This window comes from Chiloscyllium punctatum, chromosome 32, assembly GCF_047496795.1.
Source record: "Chiloscyllium punctatum isolate Juve2018m chromosome 32, sChiPun1.3, whole genome shotgun sequence".
Lineage (NCBI taxonomy): Eukaryota > Metazoa > Chordata > Chondrichthyes > Orectolobiformes > Hemiscylliidae > Chiloscyllium > Chiloscyllium punctatum.
In genome coordinates, this window is record NC_092770.1 from 42,053,934 (window position 1) to 42,072,148 (window position 18,215).

Consider the following 18,215-nt stretch of genomic DNA (forward strand, 5'->3'; position numbering starts at 1 on the left):
AAAGCTATCTCATATCCCCTTTTTGCCCACCTGATTTCGCTCTTAAGTATACTCCTACTGCTTTTATACTCTTCAAGGATCACTCGATCTCTCCTGTCTATGCCTGACATATGCTTCCTTCTTTTTCTTAACCAAACTCTCAATGTATCTCGTCATCCAGCATTCCCTACACCTACCAGCCTTTCCTTTCACCCTAACGGTCTCTGGACTCTCATTATCTCATTTCTAAAGGCTTCCCATTTTCCAGTCATCCCTTTACCTGCAAACATCTGCACCTTATTTGCTTTTGAAAGTTCTTGCCTAATATCATCAAAAATAGCCTTCCTCCAATTTAGAACTTCAACTGTTAGATCTAGTCATTCCTTTTCCATCACTATTTTAAAAGTAATAGAATTGTGGTCGCTGGCCTCAAAGTGCTCCCCCACTGACACCTCAGTCACTTGCCCTGCCTTATTCCCAAGAGTAGGTCGGGTTTTGCACCTTCTCTAGTTGGTACATCCACACACTGAATGAGAGAATTTTCTCGTATACTCTTCAAAAATTCCTCTCCATCTAAACCCTTAACACTATGGCAGTCCCAGTCTATGTTTGGCAAGTTAAAATCCCCTACCATAACCACCCTATTATTCTTAGAGATAACTGAAATTCTTTACCAATTTGTCCCACAATTTCCCATTGGCTATTAGGGGGTCGATAATACAATCCCAATAAGGTGATCATCCCTTTCTTATTTCTCAATTCCTCCCAAGTAGCTTCCATGGATGCATTCCCAGGAATATCCTCCTTCAGTACAGCTGTAATGCTATCCCTTATCAACAACACCACTCCCCTTCCTCAATGGCCTCCCTTTCTATCCTTCCTGTAGCATTTGTATCCTGGAATATTAAGCTGTTTGTTTCTGAGCCACGTCTCTGTAATTGCTATGATATCCCGGTTCCATGTTCCTAACCATGCCCTGAGTTCATCTGCCTTCCCTGTTAGGCCTCTTGCATTGAAATAAATGCAGTTTAATTTATCAGTCCTACCTTTGTTCTCTGCTTTGTTCCTGCCTGCTTTGTGTGGAGCCGCAGGAGAGGGGGGGGAGATACTAAACAAGTATTTTGCATCAGTGTTTACTGTGGAGAAGGTCATGAATGATATAAAATGTGGGCAAATAGATGGTGGCATCTTGAAAAATGCCCATATTACAGAGGAGGAGGTGCTGGTTGTCTTGAAATGCATAAAGATGGATAAATTCCCAGGACCTGAACAGGTGTACCCTAGAACTCTGTGGGAAGCTAGAGAAGTGATTTCTGAGCCTCTTGCTGAGATACTTGTATCATCGATAGTCACAGGTGAGGTGCCAGAAGACTGGAGGTTGTCTAACGTGATGCCACTATTTAAAAAAGGTGGTAAGGACAAGCCAGGGAACTATAGACCAGTGAGCCTGACATCGGTGGTGGGCAAGTTGTTGGAGGGAATCCTGAGGGTCAGGATTTACACATACTTGATTAGATTAGATTACTTAGTGTGGAAACAGGCCCTTCGGCCCAACAAGTCCACACCACCTCGCCGAAGCGCAACCCACCCATACCCCTTTATTTACCCCTTACCTAACACTACGGGCAATTTAGCATGGCCAATGTACCTGATCTGTACATCTTTGAACTGTGGGAGGAAACCAAAGCACCCGGAGGAAACCTACGCAGACACGGGGAGAACATGCAAACTCCACACGGGCAGTCACCTGAGGCGGGAATTGAACCCAGGTCTCTGGCGCTGTGAGGCAGCAGTGCTGACCACTGTGCCACCGTGCCGCCCATTGTAAAGGCAAGGACTGATTATGGATAGTCACATGGCTTTGTGCCTGGGAAATCATGTCTCACAAACTTTATTGAGTTTTTTGAAGAGGTAACTAAGAGGATTGATGAGGGCAGATGGGTTGATGTGATCTATATGGACTTCAGTAAGGCATTCAACAAGGTTCCCCATGGGAGACTGGTTAGCAAGGTTAGATCTCATGGAATACAGGGAGAACTAGCCATTTGCATGCAGAACTGGCTTGAAGACAGAGGGTGGTGGTGGAGGGTTGCTTTTCTGACTGGAGGCCTGTGACCAGTGGAGTGCCACAAGGATCGGTGCTGGATCTACTACTTTTTGTCATTTATGTTAATGATTTGGATATGAACATAGGAGGTATAGTTAGTAAGTTTACAGATTACAAATTGGAGGTGTAGTGGATAGCAAAGAGGGTTACCTCAGATTACAATGGGATCTTGATCAGATGGGCCAATGGGCTAAGGAGTGGCAAATGGAGTTTAATTTAGATAAATGTGAGGTGCTGCATTTTGGGAAAGCAAATCTTAGCAGAACTTATGCACTTAATGGTAAGGTCCTAGGGAACAAAGAGACCTTGGAGAGCAGGTTCATAGCTCCTTGAAAGTACAGTTGTAGGTAGATAGGATAGTGAAAGAGGCATTTAGTATGCTTTCCCTTATTGATCAGGGTATTGAGTATAGGAGTTGGGAGATCATGTTGTGGCTGTACAGGACGTTGGTTAGGCCACTTTTGGAATATTGCATGCAATTCTGATGTCTTTCCTATCGGAAGGATTATGTGAAACTTGAAAGGGTTCAGAAAGGATTTACAAAGATATTGCCAGGGTTGGAGGATTTGAGCTATAGGGAGAGACAGGATAGACTGGGGCTGTTTACTCTGGAGCATCGGAGGCTGAAGGGTGACCACATAGAGGTTTATAAAATCATGAGGGGCTTGGATAGAATAAAAAGACAAAGTCTTTTCCCTGGGGTGAGGAAGTCCAGAACTAGAGGGCATAGATTTAGGGTGAGAAGCAAAAGATATAAAAGGGACCTAAGGGGCAACGTTTTCATGCAGAGGATGGTGTGCGTATGGAATAAGCTACCAGAGGAAGTGGTGGGGGCTGGTACAATTGCATTATTTAAACGGCAACTGCATGGGCATATGAATAGGAAGGGTTTAGAGGGATATGGGCCAAGTGCTGGCAAATAGGACTAGATGAGGTTGGGATATGTGGTCAGCATGGATGAGTTGGACCAAAGAGTCTGTTTTCATGCTGTACATCTCTATGACTCTTAAAACTGGAAGAGACGAAAGTAAATTGAAACATGTACACTGATACAGCATCAGTATAGAAAGTTAGAAAGCAAAGAGATGAGCTTACATTAATACTGAGAGAAATGGACAGTATCAGACAGAAAGGACAAGATAGATAATGAAACAGTTGAAAAAACAATGATAGCAAAAAGATGAATCAAAGCAGAGGCAAAAGAAAGCCAAAGAGAAAAGTAATGCATTTAGTTGAAAGACAAATTGTCTATGGCCAACGTGAAAGAAAGGAATTTATCCAAGTCTTTTTGATTAACACAGTGTTTGACCAAAGCGAAATAAGCATTTATGTTTTGAGCATGTATATATTTATAAATAGTATAACTAATCATTAGCAGTGACAGAAATGCAATATTATCAATATTGCAATATTCACATCAATATTATGCAATATTCACATCAATATTATGCAATATTCACATAACCTACAAGACCATCTTTGCAACTTCACATTAAAACACAAAATTCTGGAAAGGCTCAGCAGGTCAAGTAGCATCTGTGGAGAGAAAAACCAGATTAATGTTTCACATCAATGATCTTTCAGAACTGATGAAAGATCATAGCTCAAATATTAACTGTATCTCGCGCTCCACAGATGCTATCTGACCTGGTGCGTATTTCCAGCTTTCGGTCTTTGTTTCAGACTTTCAGCAGCATTTTCATTTTATATGAATGTGGTATTTTAGCTAAAAACAATTTACTGTGGTGGTGGTGGGGGGGGGGGGGGGGGGGGGGCAGGGGGGATGAGTTAAGAAAGAGAGTGGTGTGGCAGATATTTCGTGACAAACTTTGAGTTTATAGATGGCAAGAGCCCGTAAAATCCCTGTATAGATTCATGAAAGCATTTAAACCAAAAGATTTATAACAGCCCCTGTGACTATCAAATAATAATCAAGAAGATAAACATGTTCATATTCAAAACTGCCATACCAGCACTCTAATTCTTTAAATACCTACTTACAGTCTGGAATTGAGATACAATTTTAAAGTTCCTGTTGTTATTTTAACTCGTCCCCCGAAACTGAGCTTTACAAGAATCGTTTTTTAATACGTTGGTCGGTACTTCACAAAGAACCGTTACCTTCTGTATCGTTGTCCCCACTTCCTTATACACCAATTTAACCAGCATTATTTCAAAGTTAACTTCAATTTGTAGCTGCTCTCGGCTTTCCCTCAACCCTTTCAACAAAACAGTGGGAAATACACGGAAATCAAAGCCAGTACAGTACATGTGTGCTGACGCCTCTTGGACCATTCACCTAACCCCCACCCCAGATGTGTGTAAGCGGCGATTGCTGTGTTTGGAGACGGCAGTTCAGTGCCAGCAAATGTAACCTACCGTTCATCAGTGTTAAATCTCAGAGATGGAGAAAACTATAGACTCCAATATGTTAATATGACCCGCTTGGATTTCTTGCCGAGTAATCCATTCTGCTAATTATATCTGGCTAGTCATTTGGTGCCCTTTTACTTACACGAGGTTGGCATGTTTCTTTAACAGGAACTATGAAGGGAAATGAATTGTTTTGGAGAGAAATTGATCTGAGCGGCGCCTTGGCCAACAGTCCTTGACGCTTTTGTTTATATCAACACAAGGGGATAAAGTTCAGCGGCAAGGGGCTTTCTCGGACTTACTCTGGGTTGCAGGGGATGACAGCCCTGGTGCTGATGGTGGGGTGTTTGTGTTGCGGATCCTGGTGAGGTTGCTGGAGATCTCGCTGCTGCTCCTGCTCCTGCTCCTGTTCCTGTTCCTGTTCCTGCTGCTGATGGTGGTGATGGTGATGGTGGTGGTGGCGGTGGTGGCCGCCGCCGTTCGCTGGCTGATCTCTGAGGCTCTGGTTCTCCTCCAGGAGCTCCTCCACTTTCAGTTCCAGCTCGTGGATCCGGTGCCTCTGGGTCTGGATGAGGGTCTGCTGATTCTGGACGATGGTGGTCAACTCTTTGAGGTAGAGCACTGCCCTCATCGGGTTCTCCATCAGGCTCTCCATGGTGTGTGGATGCTGCGAGAAGAGAACAGGCAGAGAGTGAGGAGACAGGCTACTGCTGCTGCTCGCCGCTCATACTGCTGTGCTCCGAGACCAGCTGGAAAACTGACGCACAGCCGCGTTCATTAAAGGCACAAGCCTCCTGTTAAAGGAATCACATTCAAGCCCATGCCGACAGAAAAGGGGCTGATTTTAAACTTAAGATTTGCATAAACCTCTTATGAATAGCAATTGTTTGTTTCCTTATTTGAGATTTCACACGTGGGAGCACAGCGACAATACATGGACCATTCTCTGTGTCTTCAGTTTGCAAACATTCGCAGGAAAGCAGATATTGGACTCTGAATCTGAATATTGCACTTTAAAGTAGTGCCCTCCAGGGGTCGGTATTCGGACTCTTGTTTTTCCTCGGACGAATGTCCGAGATCTTGGGACAATTTCATAATTTGCATGTAACATTGCTATGGGAGAACTGTACATTTGTGGAGAGGACACAAGAATTTCAAAAGCATATGTTGGTGTAGAGGGAGGACAGATGGCATATGAGATTCAATGTGGAGAAGTACTTTGGGGTTTTAAAGGGGGGGGGGGGTTGAATATAAGAGTGGGGAAGTCTTACTGCAACTGTACAAGCTTTTGGTGAGACCACATCTGACTGACAATGAACAGTTTTGGTCTTCCTATTTAAGGAAAGATATAATTTCATTGAAGGCAGTTCTGAGAAGGTTCACCAGGATGATCCTTGGTTGGAAGGATTGCCTGATGAGCAAAGGCTAAACAATTTGGGACTCTATCACTGGAGTTTAGAAACTTGAGCGGTGATCTCATTGAAACACATGCTGATCAGATGTTTCCCCTCATGGGAGAATCTAGGAGCAGATGGCATAGTCTCAGAATAAATTGGCACAAATTTAAAACTGAGATTTGAGGAGGAATTCCTTCTCTCAGAGGGTGTGAATCTTGGGAGCTGTTTGTCTCCAAGAGCTGCGGAGGCAGAGTCTTTGTGCACATTTAAAGCTGAGATAGATTATTGATCAGTGGAGGAATCGAGGGTTCTGGGGCAAGAGCAGGAGAGTGATTGTGAGGAATGTCAGATCAGCCATGATCCCATTTCAATGGCAGAGCAGGTTCGAATGGGCTATACCTGTTCCTATTTCTCATGGTCTGATGATTTCAAGGATGAGGCACTTCACTTATGAAGAAAGCTTGGAGAAGCTGGGCTTGTTCTTCTCAAGGACAGTAAAGCTAAGAGAAGATTGGATGAAACTTTCAAAGTCATGAGGTGTTCAGACAGATTTTGTGGTGATGGAGTGGGGCTCCCATGTTGGCGTTCCTCCTTTTTTAGTTTGGTTTTTTAATAACTTCTAACTTTTTGAAAGCTTTTTAAACCTACTCAAATGGGAATGGAAGAGGCAACTTGTGGACTGGAGGCTGTCACAGGGATCTAGCTCCCAGAACGGAGGGCCATCGTGTGGAGCTGACTCCCAGACCGAGGACCATCGCGGGGAGCTGACTCGCAGACCAGGGAGCTGACTCCCAGACCGGAGGGTCATCATGGGGAGGAGACTCCCAGACTGGAGGGCTATCGCGCGGACCTGACTCCCAGACTGAGGGCCATCACTGGGAGGTGACTCCCAGACCAAAGGCCATAGCGGGAGGCAAGTGCCAGACTGGAAGCTGTCACATTGACGCGAATCCCAGACCTGAGGCCATTGCCGGGAGGCGAGGGCCTATGCAGATTGGAGTCAAGGCCCTTGGCTTTGAAGCCTGCCCAAGGTCTGGAGACTTGACCTGGTATGGTTTAGTGGCTAGGTGCCCACAAGAACTGGGGTGGAAGGACTGTACATTGAGTTTTTTTTAACTTTTCCTTTTGTGCTGAGCTTTTCTTTTTTTCTCTACTTTGTGCCAAATACTTAAGTATCTAGGGAACTTTTACCTAAGATGGCGCTGTAAGTGATGATAGTGCAAACTTTTCATTGCCCTCATTCAAATAAACCTCATTCAGTTCAATGAGCAGGAAGAAACTGTTCTTGCTCATGAAAGGATTGAGAACCAGAGTTTAAAGCATTTTACAAAACAATAATATATGAAGTGGGAAAATAAAAATTTCTCACCTAGTAAACAGAGTCTGAGATGTACTACATGAAATTCTGGTGAAGGCAGGTTCAACTAAGCCATTCAAGAGGATGTTGAATGGTGATTTGAACAGAAACTCTGTGCAGAACTTTGGGGAGAAGTCCAGAAATAGGCGCTAAGTTAAACTGTTTCTAAGTAAGTGTAGAGATGATGGGTTGAACAGTCTACTTCTGCACCATAATAATTCCGTGATTCTGTGAATTACAATGTGCTCTGGACAGGAACGAACTGCAATCTGTGCATCATTGCTCTTGAGGAGCGATTCATCGAGCATTAACATGGATTACAATAGCTGGAGATGCAAGGCATAAGCAGCTCAGCTAACAGCTCTGCCCTCTCCCGTGTAAACTGAAACCCATCCACTTTACTTTCAGAAACCTGGTAACCACAGACACCGCTCTCTTTACTTTGCATTATATAATAATGACAGTATTCCGTTAACCTTTTGACAGGAAAGACTCATGAACAGCTCTACAGATCAAAGTGCCTCAGTCACAGAGGTTTCCACATCGAGCCAAACACAGGAGTTTGCATCAAGTGACAACTCATATAGCCTTTTATCAAAGAGTGTTCACTTGGTCTGTTACTTCCACAACATACTTTCCCATCATCTTTGGCAGAGCTGGTGGTGGTCTTCTCTGAATATTGTTGGTTACTTCCACACACTTGTAACTGGTAACATGTGGGAGTTCCAGTCTATGATAGTAAAGCTGCAAACTGGAGCTGCTCAGCTGTTGCTTTCTGGCCTCGTCTGGCTTTCAAGCACTGTTATGAGAATTAAATGAAAACATAGTGGGAAGACAGGATGCCATTCTGTACTAGCACCATCATTCCCAAAGAGCTGCAGACTCACTCCCACTGAGAGAAAGCACAACATAGGAGACGAATAATAGTTTGAAGTTCCTGTCTGGGAGTCAGCTCCTGTTCACATGCTCCAATAATCTGTCATGATGTGAAGGTGCCGATGTTGGAGCGGGATGGACAAAGTTAAGAATCACACAACACCAAGTTATAAATCAACAGATTTATTTGGAAGTACATGCTTTTGGAGTGCTGCACCTTCATCAGGTAGCTAGTGGGGCAGAGTCATAGACACAGAATTTATAGTAAAAGATCAAGGTGTCATACAACTGATGTGATGTATTGATCAAACCTAGATAGTTGTTAACTCTTTAATCACTTAGAATGGGGATGCATGTTCCAATTAATTTGTCCATCTATTGCACAAGGCTGTGTAAGGAGGAGTTGATATCGTAGCCCATGTCCTAATGAAAACCATCTGAGTTTTCATCAGATTTGCCTTGGCAGAGGTAACAAACCTCTCCTTGCAGGTCCAAGTGCAGTAGCCTACAAAGCAGCTTGAAGATTTGTGAAAAGGAATGCTACATGAGATAACTTCTCCATTCTTACAAACAGAAGAAGAGTAGTCATAGTGGGTTTGAAAGATTGACCTTGTTTCTCTCTCCATGGATGCTGCCAGACCTGCTGAACTTTTCAGAACTTCCTACTTTTATTTCCTCTTAAGAAGCTGCTGTTCTCGAGAAATACTTAGAAGATAAAGGAAAAGGACAAGGACAAAAATTTGAATGGGAATAAGAGATTGAACATTTTCAATTGAACAGCTTGGCCATTGTGGCTGAGGATAACAAAATGCTTAATTGTTTGTGATTCACAAAGAAGTACGGGTGAATTGCACTGACTATGACTTAATAGGATGTCCAACTGTATTGTCAATGCCACTTGGTCTTGATGTCCCACTTGTAATTCTTTTGTCGTAAATGAAGTACATATACTCTTTTTAGTATTTCTGAAAGAAATCCACTTTGTTGAAACTTGTTATCTTGCATCAGGACAATTTGCAGGAATATAATTTTAAAAGTAAAAAACAGTATTTAAACTGGATGTAAGTTTGCTCGCTGAGCTGGAAGGTTCGGTTTCACACGTTTCGTCACCCTACCAGGTAATATCATCAGTGAGCCTCTGGTGAAATGCAGGTGTTATGTCCCACTTTCTATTTATGTGTTTAGGTTTCCTTATGTTGGTGACGTCATTTCCTGTGTTGCATTCGTGTAGGAAGTACAGCTGTTTGCAGGTGGCGCTCTGTCTGATGGCGTTGGTTTCCCATCGTTGGGCCAGCTTTAGCATATCGCGTCCACGTCTCACCCAGAGGCAGACTGAAGATGTTACCTAGTATAGCGATGAAATGGCTGAAACTGAACCTTCCAGCTCAGCGAACAAACTTACATCCAGAACCTCAACCTGAGCTACAAATCTTCACCAAGCTCACTACACCTATAGGCACAATACACTAAAACTGGCCCAAGGATGGGAAACCAAAACCATCAGACAGAGCACCATCTGTGAACAGCTGTACTTCCTGCATCAGCAACTCAAGGAAACCTAAATACTTAAATAGAAAGTAGAACATAACATTGGTGCTTCACCAGAGACTCACTGATGATGTTACCTAGTATGGTGACAAAACATCTGAAAATGAACCTTCCAGCTTAGTGAGCAAACTTACATCCAGAATCTCAACCTGAGCTACGAATCTTCTCAGAACTCACTAATATTTAAACTATATGAAAGAACAGTGTTGACTGATTGGCAAGTGATCTCTTTTTGGTGGAGAATGGGCCATAAATGATGATTGACAATTAAGGTTTTTTAAAATAAAATTAAATCAGGTAGGTTGACACTAATTTGTCAAGGCATTGCACTAAGAAATGAATCAGCACATTGATACCACCTGTCTTGTTGAGTTTAAACAGGAGCAATGTATGTACATGTTCTTTGTGTCTGCAGTAGGTGACAGCATCTGCTCGTTAATTTTGTAGGGCAACACCTTGACCAATCAGAATCAACTTGCTGATTATATTTCAACAAAGCTTGGCAGGTAATTGTCAAACATTATGAAATGATGCATTCTCCATGGCATAATGTCTATCAATCTGACCAACATCTGGTCCTATGTCTCATGGTCCTACGACCTTGGATGAACAAAACCTACCTTTAAAAAGTAAATTCAACCTTTTAAATAGGCTGTTTTATGACCACCATCACAAATTGTGCATTAAAGCTCGGAACGGGGCTTGCTGCTTTGCAATTGTTCATGTAGCCAGCCAATCATATTACACGTTCTATCCAAGTATCTAAGACTGTTGCTGATTTCCTGTCTTGGTCCAACATTCACTCCAGCCACCATCCACCCAACCTCTAATCCCAATAGATCCAATTTACTTCCAGTATGTCTCTGACAAGAGAAGGAATTGATGGTGAGAATGTAGATGGAGCTTCTTCATGGTTTGTTAGAGAAAATGTCATCATTTTGCTAAATTGCTGATTGTAATGAACCAAGCTAAGACTTAATGACCACATTGAAACTGATCCAGCTGGAATTTCTTGGCAACTACTTTGCCACCTTAATGAACAGAAAGAAAACACAAATACAAGTAAGTTGTTTTGGCTCTCCCCCTGTAGAACTTTGAACTGATTTTAATACAATAGAATTATTTGCTTTCCTCTACTTTTGGCCTTTTGAGCAATCCTACACATCATCAGCTTCCTGAGCCCCAAACTCTGGAAAACCTTCTCCCCATCTATTCATTTCTTTTTCCTCATTAAAGATATTCTCTTAACCTCCCTGTGATCATCTGACCTTGTATCTCCTTATGTTACTAGGTGTCATATTTCATTTTATAATATTGTGGGGAAATATTTGGAACATTTTATTACATTTATAATACTTTATAAATATCATTTGTTGTTGTTATTGTAATAATAAGCAGTTTGAGACAGAGATGGTGAGTTAAAGAGAAAGAAAGAAAATTATCAAATGAAAAGATAAACATACAAAAGAAAAATTACTAACAGGCAAAAAGAGAAAAACAAAGGAGTTAAGGCCATTAGACAGAACGAAAAAGTGAAAATGGAAATAATGAGACGAAAGAGAAAATGAGCAAGTCAACAAAATAAAGATGCATGTGAGAGAATGAGAGAAACTGAGGTCTAACATTCCATTTGTTAATAAATAAAAGGTCTGACCAAATTGTTATGATGTGGAGGTGCCACTGTTGAATTGCGGTGGATAACGTCAGAAGTCACACAACATCAGGTTCTAGTCCAACAGGTTTATTTAAAATCACAAGCTTTCAGAGACTGCTCCTTCAAAGACTACACCTGATGAAGGAGTAGCACTCCTAAAGCTTGTGATTTCAAATAAACCTGTTGGACTATAACCTGGCATCATGTGACTGCCAAAATTGTTTTGTACTGAATTAGATTAACATATCAGTTGCAGGCATACATTAATAGATTAACTATTTTTAATACCTTCCCAACAACTCAATGAAGAGGTAATGTAAAGAAATGCTCAGATCTTGGGATATATTACATTCCCTCTCCCTTCACATCCCATATGTGAAACCATAAAATGCTAAATGTATATAATTTCCAAATAACAAAAATATCTAAAATTTAATGGGTTGGGTTGGTTATCTGTTTTACTGTAATCACAATTTAAAAAACTGACCAAAACTACCAAAGCAATTTTCATATTGGGAAGAACCACTTTTATTCTTCTTTCCTCCGACATACTTTCAATTACTCTATCATGCCTCTTTCTCCTTTTGTCTGTATATATTCTTGCATTTCCATTAGTGTGACACTGTTCTGTCAAACCTCTCTGACTGTGCCCAACCTGAACTTTGATTATCAACTTTGTTTGATGATTGGGATTGTCATATTGATCAAAGCTCCTTGGATGCTGCCTGAACTGCTGTGCTCTTCCCGCACCACTAATCCAGATATTGATCAATTCGCCTCAGTCAAAGACCCTGACTCACTTTACTAGCTAATGTGCCAATATTGGCAAACTTGCAGTTTCCTTTTGACGTTCACTTACTAATTTTCTGTTTGAGTTCTCATAAGAATTTGGATTAACTCTGGTTTACCCTGCACTCTTGTCTAATTTCCTTTTCCAAGTAAATAATCTACTGTATATAACCCTGATGGTGTGGTGTCCCTCAGAGTAGACTGAGGGGTAATTCTGTATGAGAAAAGAACATTCTTGAATCAGTGTTAGAAAGAAACACAGAAATATTGCCCAGTTTGTCATCGTAACTACGTCTACAAATTCCTCTTTGTATTCTCTACTCTTATTTTTTCAGCACCATTCAATATGGATGACATTGTGATATTCAAGGGCATTTGATTCCATTTTTATACAGAAATATTTCAAATTCTTCTGACATAAACTGTGGATCATTATCTGACACCAGCACCTCCAACAACCCATAAATTTCAAACCAGCTTCTCGAACTCTCAATAATTTTGGCACGAGTGATATTGGGCATAGACTCAACATTTATCCAATTACGACAGCTCTTGACCAAAACAATTATCCCTTCCACTGCAAAGAAATGGACAAATACTTATTCCGACAGTTTCTTTGTGTTTTACCAAGGTTACAACTGCATTATAATTTGGACTCTGCACTGAACTCCACCGTAAGAAAATTCTTGTCATGAAATAACTTTTTGGAAAAAGGACAATCACCAATTTATCAAACTATCAAGACAGGTTGGACAACAAAGATTAATATTTAATATTTCAGTAGTTGAGGCATGGTATGATATAAGTTCACACCTGTCAGCATATACCAGGTCTTCTGGAGTTTGGAGATAGCGAGTACTGCAGATGCTAGAAAGTCAGAGTCGATAAAATGTGGAGCTGGAGAAAACACAGCAGATTAAACAGCATCCGAAGGGCAGGAGGGCCGATGTATTCCTGCTCTTCGGATGCTACTTGATCTGCTGTGCTTTTTTCAGATCCACATTTTGTCTACTCTGAAGTCGTCGCTACTTGGCTCCTTAAATTTATGCAGCTTAACTGTAACATATACTGAAAACCTTTCGAGCTTGAACATTTAAACTTAATTTTACCTGTATACCTTATCTCTCTCTCTCTCTCTCTCTCTGTCTGTCTCTCTTCCTGTCAGCCTATGTACCTCACAGCTGCTGCTGAATGCTGTCTGTTAAAAGCAAAGACAAGTCACTTTCTCTTAAAGGAATCAACTTTATCCTGAATATTGCAAATCTCAGCTCTATGGCAACCCTAATATTATGATAATTACTTTAATCACCTATGAGATTTAATAGCAACTTCAAAACCTATGACAATTTCCTGTTGATTGGAAATGTCCCACACAAGTGCTAATTTCCTAGAAAGTGCTCAACTACTAATGACTAAGTTTCTCTTCCAGCAAGTTCCTGATAAAACAAGTATCCTGAGATGAATGCTGTCCTCTGACAAGTACAAAGCCCCTGAGTAAGTATCCTATTTTTGTAGCCTTTCAACCCAAGTTTGAGCATCTGCTTAAATATAGCTAATAAATTCCACTGAAACATTTGCAATTCTTGCCCCATATGATAAATGCTCATGGCTTCTCTACAAGCTAACTTGTATCTATATTTATACTTCTAGCCCTCAGGCCGTTATTGTTGTCAATTAGTGTCCCAGTTTTTGCTTCTGTTTACTATTAATGCTGAGCTCACTGGTGCCCAAATGCAATATGTATCCCAACTGCTACCTCCGACCACTCCTGTGATGATTTTCTCTTTAAAGCTAGATTACATTATTTAGCACTTCAAGAAACACCAACTTAAAGACTACAGTGCCCCAATAATGCATGCAAATAAAGGTTTTCCATCACTAAATGTATGAACAGTATAATTCAATAACTTGAGCTTTAATGATTACAATAATTAATGTGTCAACAGGGTGAATTCTAGCATTTGGCTGAATCATTTCTCATTCTGAGACTCATTTGACATGTTTTATTAGCTCTTCAACATCGCTATCTACCTTTGGATACCAAAAATAGTTTCTTGTTGCTGCTTCATAAGGACTACTCCTTTATGCCCTTGATGACGTTCCTTGAACAATCTCTCACTAAACCTTAGTGAAATGCTTTTAAATTCCCAGGAGACTGTTTTGATTTACACTCAGTTCATCTCTCTGTGTGAAATACTACAGCAATTTCTCATTATTGCACTCTTTAGACCAGTTTTGGTGACATTATTGAGCAATTTACAGAGCACTACACCATATTTTACTAATTTCTCTGCCAGATATCAGTGTGCCATTTGAGTAGTTTAAATAAGTCAAAAGTAACTCAGTGGTTGAAATCTTTAAAAAATCTTTTAAAAATCTGCATTTCCATGATCTGTCAACTTGTATATTTAATATTGTACTAATGGCTAATTTAGCCATTTGGCGATCCTCGTTCAAAAATAATTTTGTACTCTCTTAACACTTTCCCATTCACATATACAGTACACCCTTTCTGATCCCTACAGTAAATAGCCCAGTCCCCTTTTGGCCATATTTCTTAATCCAACTTCTTCCTGTTAGCAAGACCAATTCCCCTGTTGTTCATTTTGGAAGGGGTAACAAAAAACAGAACAGTATTTAAATGGAGATATACTGCAGAAAGCTGCAACACAAAGGAACTTGGGGTACTTGTCAACATAATGCAAAACCAATCACACAGGTACAGCAGGTCATCAGGAAGGCTATTGGAATGCTGATTTTATTTCAAGGGTTTGTAATATAAGAGGATGGAATTTTACTGCAATAATACAAGTTGCTGGTTAGATCACATCTGGTGTACTGTGAGCAATTTTGGTAGAATTTCCCCTCCCTAGTGGAGTAGCCCTTCACTCAGCCAATAATCGCTGTGGTGAAGAGAATGTGAAGAAGCAATGGTAACAATGTATGGAGCATGTTCAGTGCATGTGCTGGTGATGAATGGTCATTTATTTGTTGGATCCACAATAAGCAAGGTTTTGGCCGTGTGCAGGGAATGGCTGGAGGTGTAGGTCTACAAATGACTAGGCTGCAAGTCATAGAAAACACCGAAGATATTCCTGGCAACTGCTGTTTCATTCCATTGCAAAGGAGTGGTACTGCAAATCTGTGTTCCTGTGCATACACTACTTAATAGAAGCATTCACAATACTCATTTATTCATTCATGGGATGAGGATGTCGCTGTCTAGGTCAGCATTTATTGCCTCTCCCTAATCGCCCAGAGGGCAGTTAAGAGTCAACCACATTGCTGTGGATCTGGAGTCACATGTATGCCAGACCAGGTAAAGATGGCAGTTTCCTTCCCTGAAGGACATTAGTGAACCAGATGGGCTTTTCCAACAATTGACAATGAATTTATGGTCATCATTAGACAATTAATTCCAGATTTTCGTTGAATTCAAATTCCAACATTTGCCATGGCAGGATTTAAACCCAAGTCACCTGGGTCTCTGGATTAATAGTCCAGCGATAAACCACTTGGCCATCACCTCCCCGAATACAGTTTAATGTAAAATAGTCAATTTCCTAGAATGTGTCCACCACAGATTTCTCCCAGTTGGAAATTTGACAGAGACCAAATCCACACTGAGTTCAGAAGTTGGGACCAACTAGGAGAAAGTGAGGTCTGCAGATGCTGGAGATCCCCTTCATCAGGAATGAGGCTGGGAGCCTCAGGGGTGGAGAGATAAATGGGAGGGGGTGGGGCTGGGGAGAAGGTAGCTAAGAGTGCGATAGGTGGATGGAGGTGGGGGTAAAGGTGATAGGTTGTAGAGGAGGGTGGAGCGGATAGGTGGGAAGGAAGATTGGCAGGTAGGACAGGTCATGTGGGCAGTGCTGAGCTGGAAGATTGGAACTGAGGTAAGGTGGGGGGAGGGGAAATGAGGAAACTGGTAAAGTCCACATTGATGCCCTGGGGTTGAAGGGTCCCGAGGCAGAAGATAAGGCATTCTTCCTCCAGGCGTTGGGTGGTGAGGGAGTGGCGGTGGAGGATGCCAAAAAATTGCATGTCCTCGGCAGAGTGGCAGGGAGAATTGAAATGTTCGGCCACAGGGCAGTGGGGTTGATTGGTGCGTGTGTCCCGGAGACGTTCTCTAAAGTGCTCTGCGAGAAGGCGTCCAATCTCCCCAGTGTAGAGGAGACTGCATTGGGAGCAATGGATACAGTAAATGACATGTGGAAGTGTGGAAGCCTTCTTGCAGAGCGCTTTAGAGAACATCTCTGGGACACCCGCACCAATCAACCCCACCGCCCCGTGGCCGAACATTTCAACTCCCCCTTCCACTCTGCCGAGGACATGCAGGTCATGGGCCTCCTCCATCACCACTCTCTCACCACCTGACACCTGGAGGAAGAACGCTTTGTCTTCCACCTCAGGACCCTTCAACCCCAGAGCATCAATGTGGACTTCACCAGTTTCCTCATTTCCTCTCCCCCCACCTTACACCAGTTCCAATCTTCCAACTCAGCACCATCCTCATGATCTGTCCCACCTGTCAATCTTCCTTCCCATCTATCCGCTCCACCCTCCTCTCCGAAATATCATATTGCACTCTTAGCTACCTTCTCCCCAGACCCAGACCCCCCCCTCCCATTTATCTCTCCACCCCCAAGGCTCCCAGCCTCATTCCCAATGAAGGGCTCTGGCCCGAAATGTCGATTCTCCTGATCCTCAGTTGCTGCCTGACCTGCTGTGCTTTTCCAGCAACACACTCTCAACTGAGAAGTTGAGATGTCATGTTACAGCTGTACAACACATTGGTAAAGCCACATTTGGAGTACTGTGTACAATTCTGGTTGCCCTGCTATAGGAAGAATGTTATTAAACTGGAAAGGGCGCAAAAAAGATTTACAAGTATGTTACCAAGACTAGAAAGTTTGAGTTATAAGGAGAAGCTGGATAGGCTTAGGCATTTTCCCCTGCAGCTTTCGAGGCTGAGGGTGACCTTATAGAGGTTTATAAAATTATGAGGGACATAGGTAAGTTGAATAGCCAAGGACTTTTTCCTCAACGTGGACAGGTGGAGAACAAGAGGGCTTAAGGTGAGGGGGGAAAGATTTTGAAGGGACCTGGGGAGCACCTGTTTTATACAGAGGATGGTGAATATATGGAGTGAGTTGCCAGAAGAAGTGGTGAAGGCAGATACAACTACAATATTTAAAAGACATTTGGACAGGTACATGGATAGGACAGGTTTAGAACAATATGGGCCAAATGCAGGCAAATGCAACCAGTTCAGTTTAGGAAACTAGGTCATCATGGATGGGTTAGGCTGACAGGCCTGTTTCCATGCTGCCCTGTGACTCTATGATAAATGTCTCAGTGCCATTTTTCTCAATTACTTGTCATGTTGACACAATATATATCAAAATGTGCAGTTAGTTAGCACAGTTGGCTGGACCAGCAGATTTGCAATGCAGAATGATGCTAGCAGCACAGGTTCAATTCCCACACTGACTGAGGCCATCACAAAGGAATCTCCTAGCCAATCTTTCCCCTTGCCTGAAGCCTGATGACCCTCAGGTTAGGCGACTACCAGGTTTCTCTCTGTAATGAGACAGCAACCTAGGATCAGGTAAAACTTTGGTGACTTTACTTTGTACCTAAATGCACATGGAACAACCTTTCTAATTGTTCAAACTTCCTCAATATTAAATTTGGAAGTTTCAAAAAACATAGCATAATATTCTTCAGTCCTTAATTTCTCAAATGAACTGTAAAAGAAAATAAAATTTCTTCGCAGACTCTTTGATAGGGTAATCGCTTTTGCCCAAAACATCGACTCCCTGCTCCTCAGATGCTGCCTAACCTGCTGTGCTTTTCCACTACTACACTCCAGGTGTGGATGTTGGAGGTCAGTCATCTCAGCTCCAGGACATTTCTGCCGGAATTCCTCAGAGTAGTGCACTACATCCAACCATCTTCAGCAGTTTGGTCAATGACTTTCCCTATATTATAAGGTCAGGTGTGAGGCTGTTTATTGTTAATTGCACAGTATTCAGCATCATTCTCGACTCTTCTGAAGAGTCCTTTTCCAAATAGAACAAGACCTGGACAATATCCAGGCTTAGGCTGAAAAGTAGCAAGCAGCATTCATGT

General features: G+C 42.0%; 1 protein-coding gene across 3 annotated transcripts in view; it reads right to left on the reverse strand.

The window, feature by feature from the left end:
• LOC140458097 (IQ motif and SEC7 domain-containing protein 3-like) overlaps positions 1–5,227 on the reverse strand; it is a 401,191-nt gene extending 395,964 nt beyond the window's left edge. For all 3 annotated transcript variants that reach the window (XM_072552166.1, XM_072552168.1, XM_072552167.1), the window contains exon 1: positions 4,762–5,227. In XM_072552166.1, the coding sequence (XP_072408267.1) occupies positions 4,762–5,114 (353 nt within the window). In that variant the 5' untranslated portion in view covers positions 5,115–5,227. The remainder of the gene's footprint in view (positions 1–4,761) is intronic.
• Positions 5,228–18,215: the final 12,988 nt, after the last annotated feature.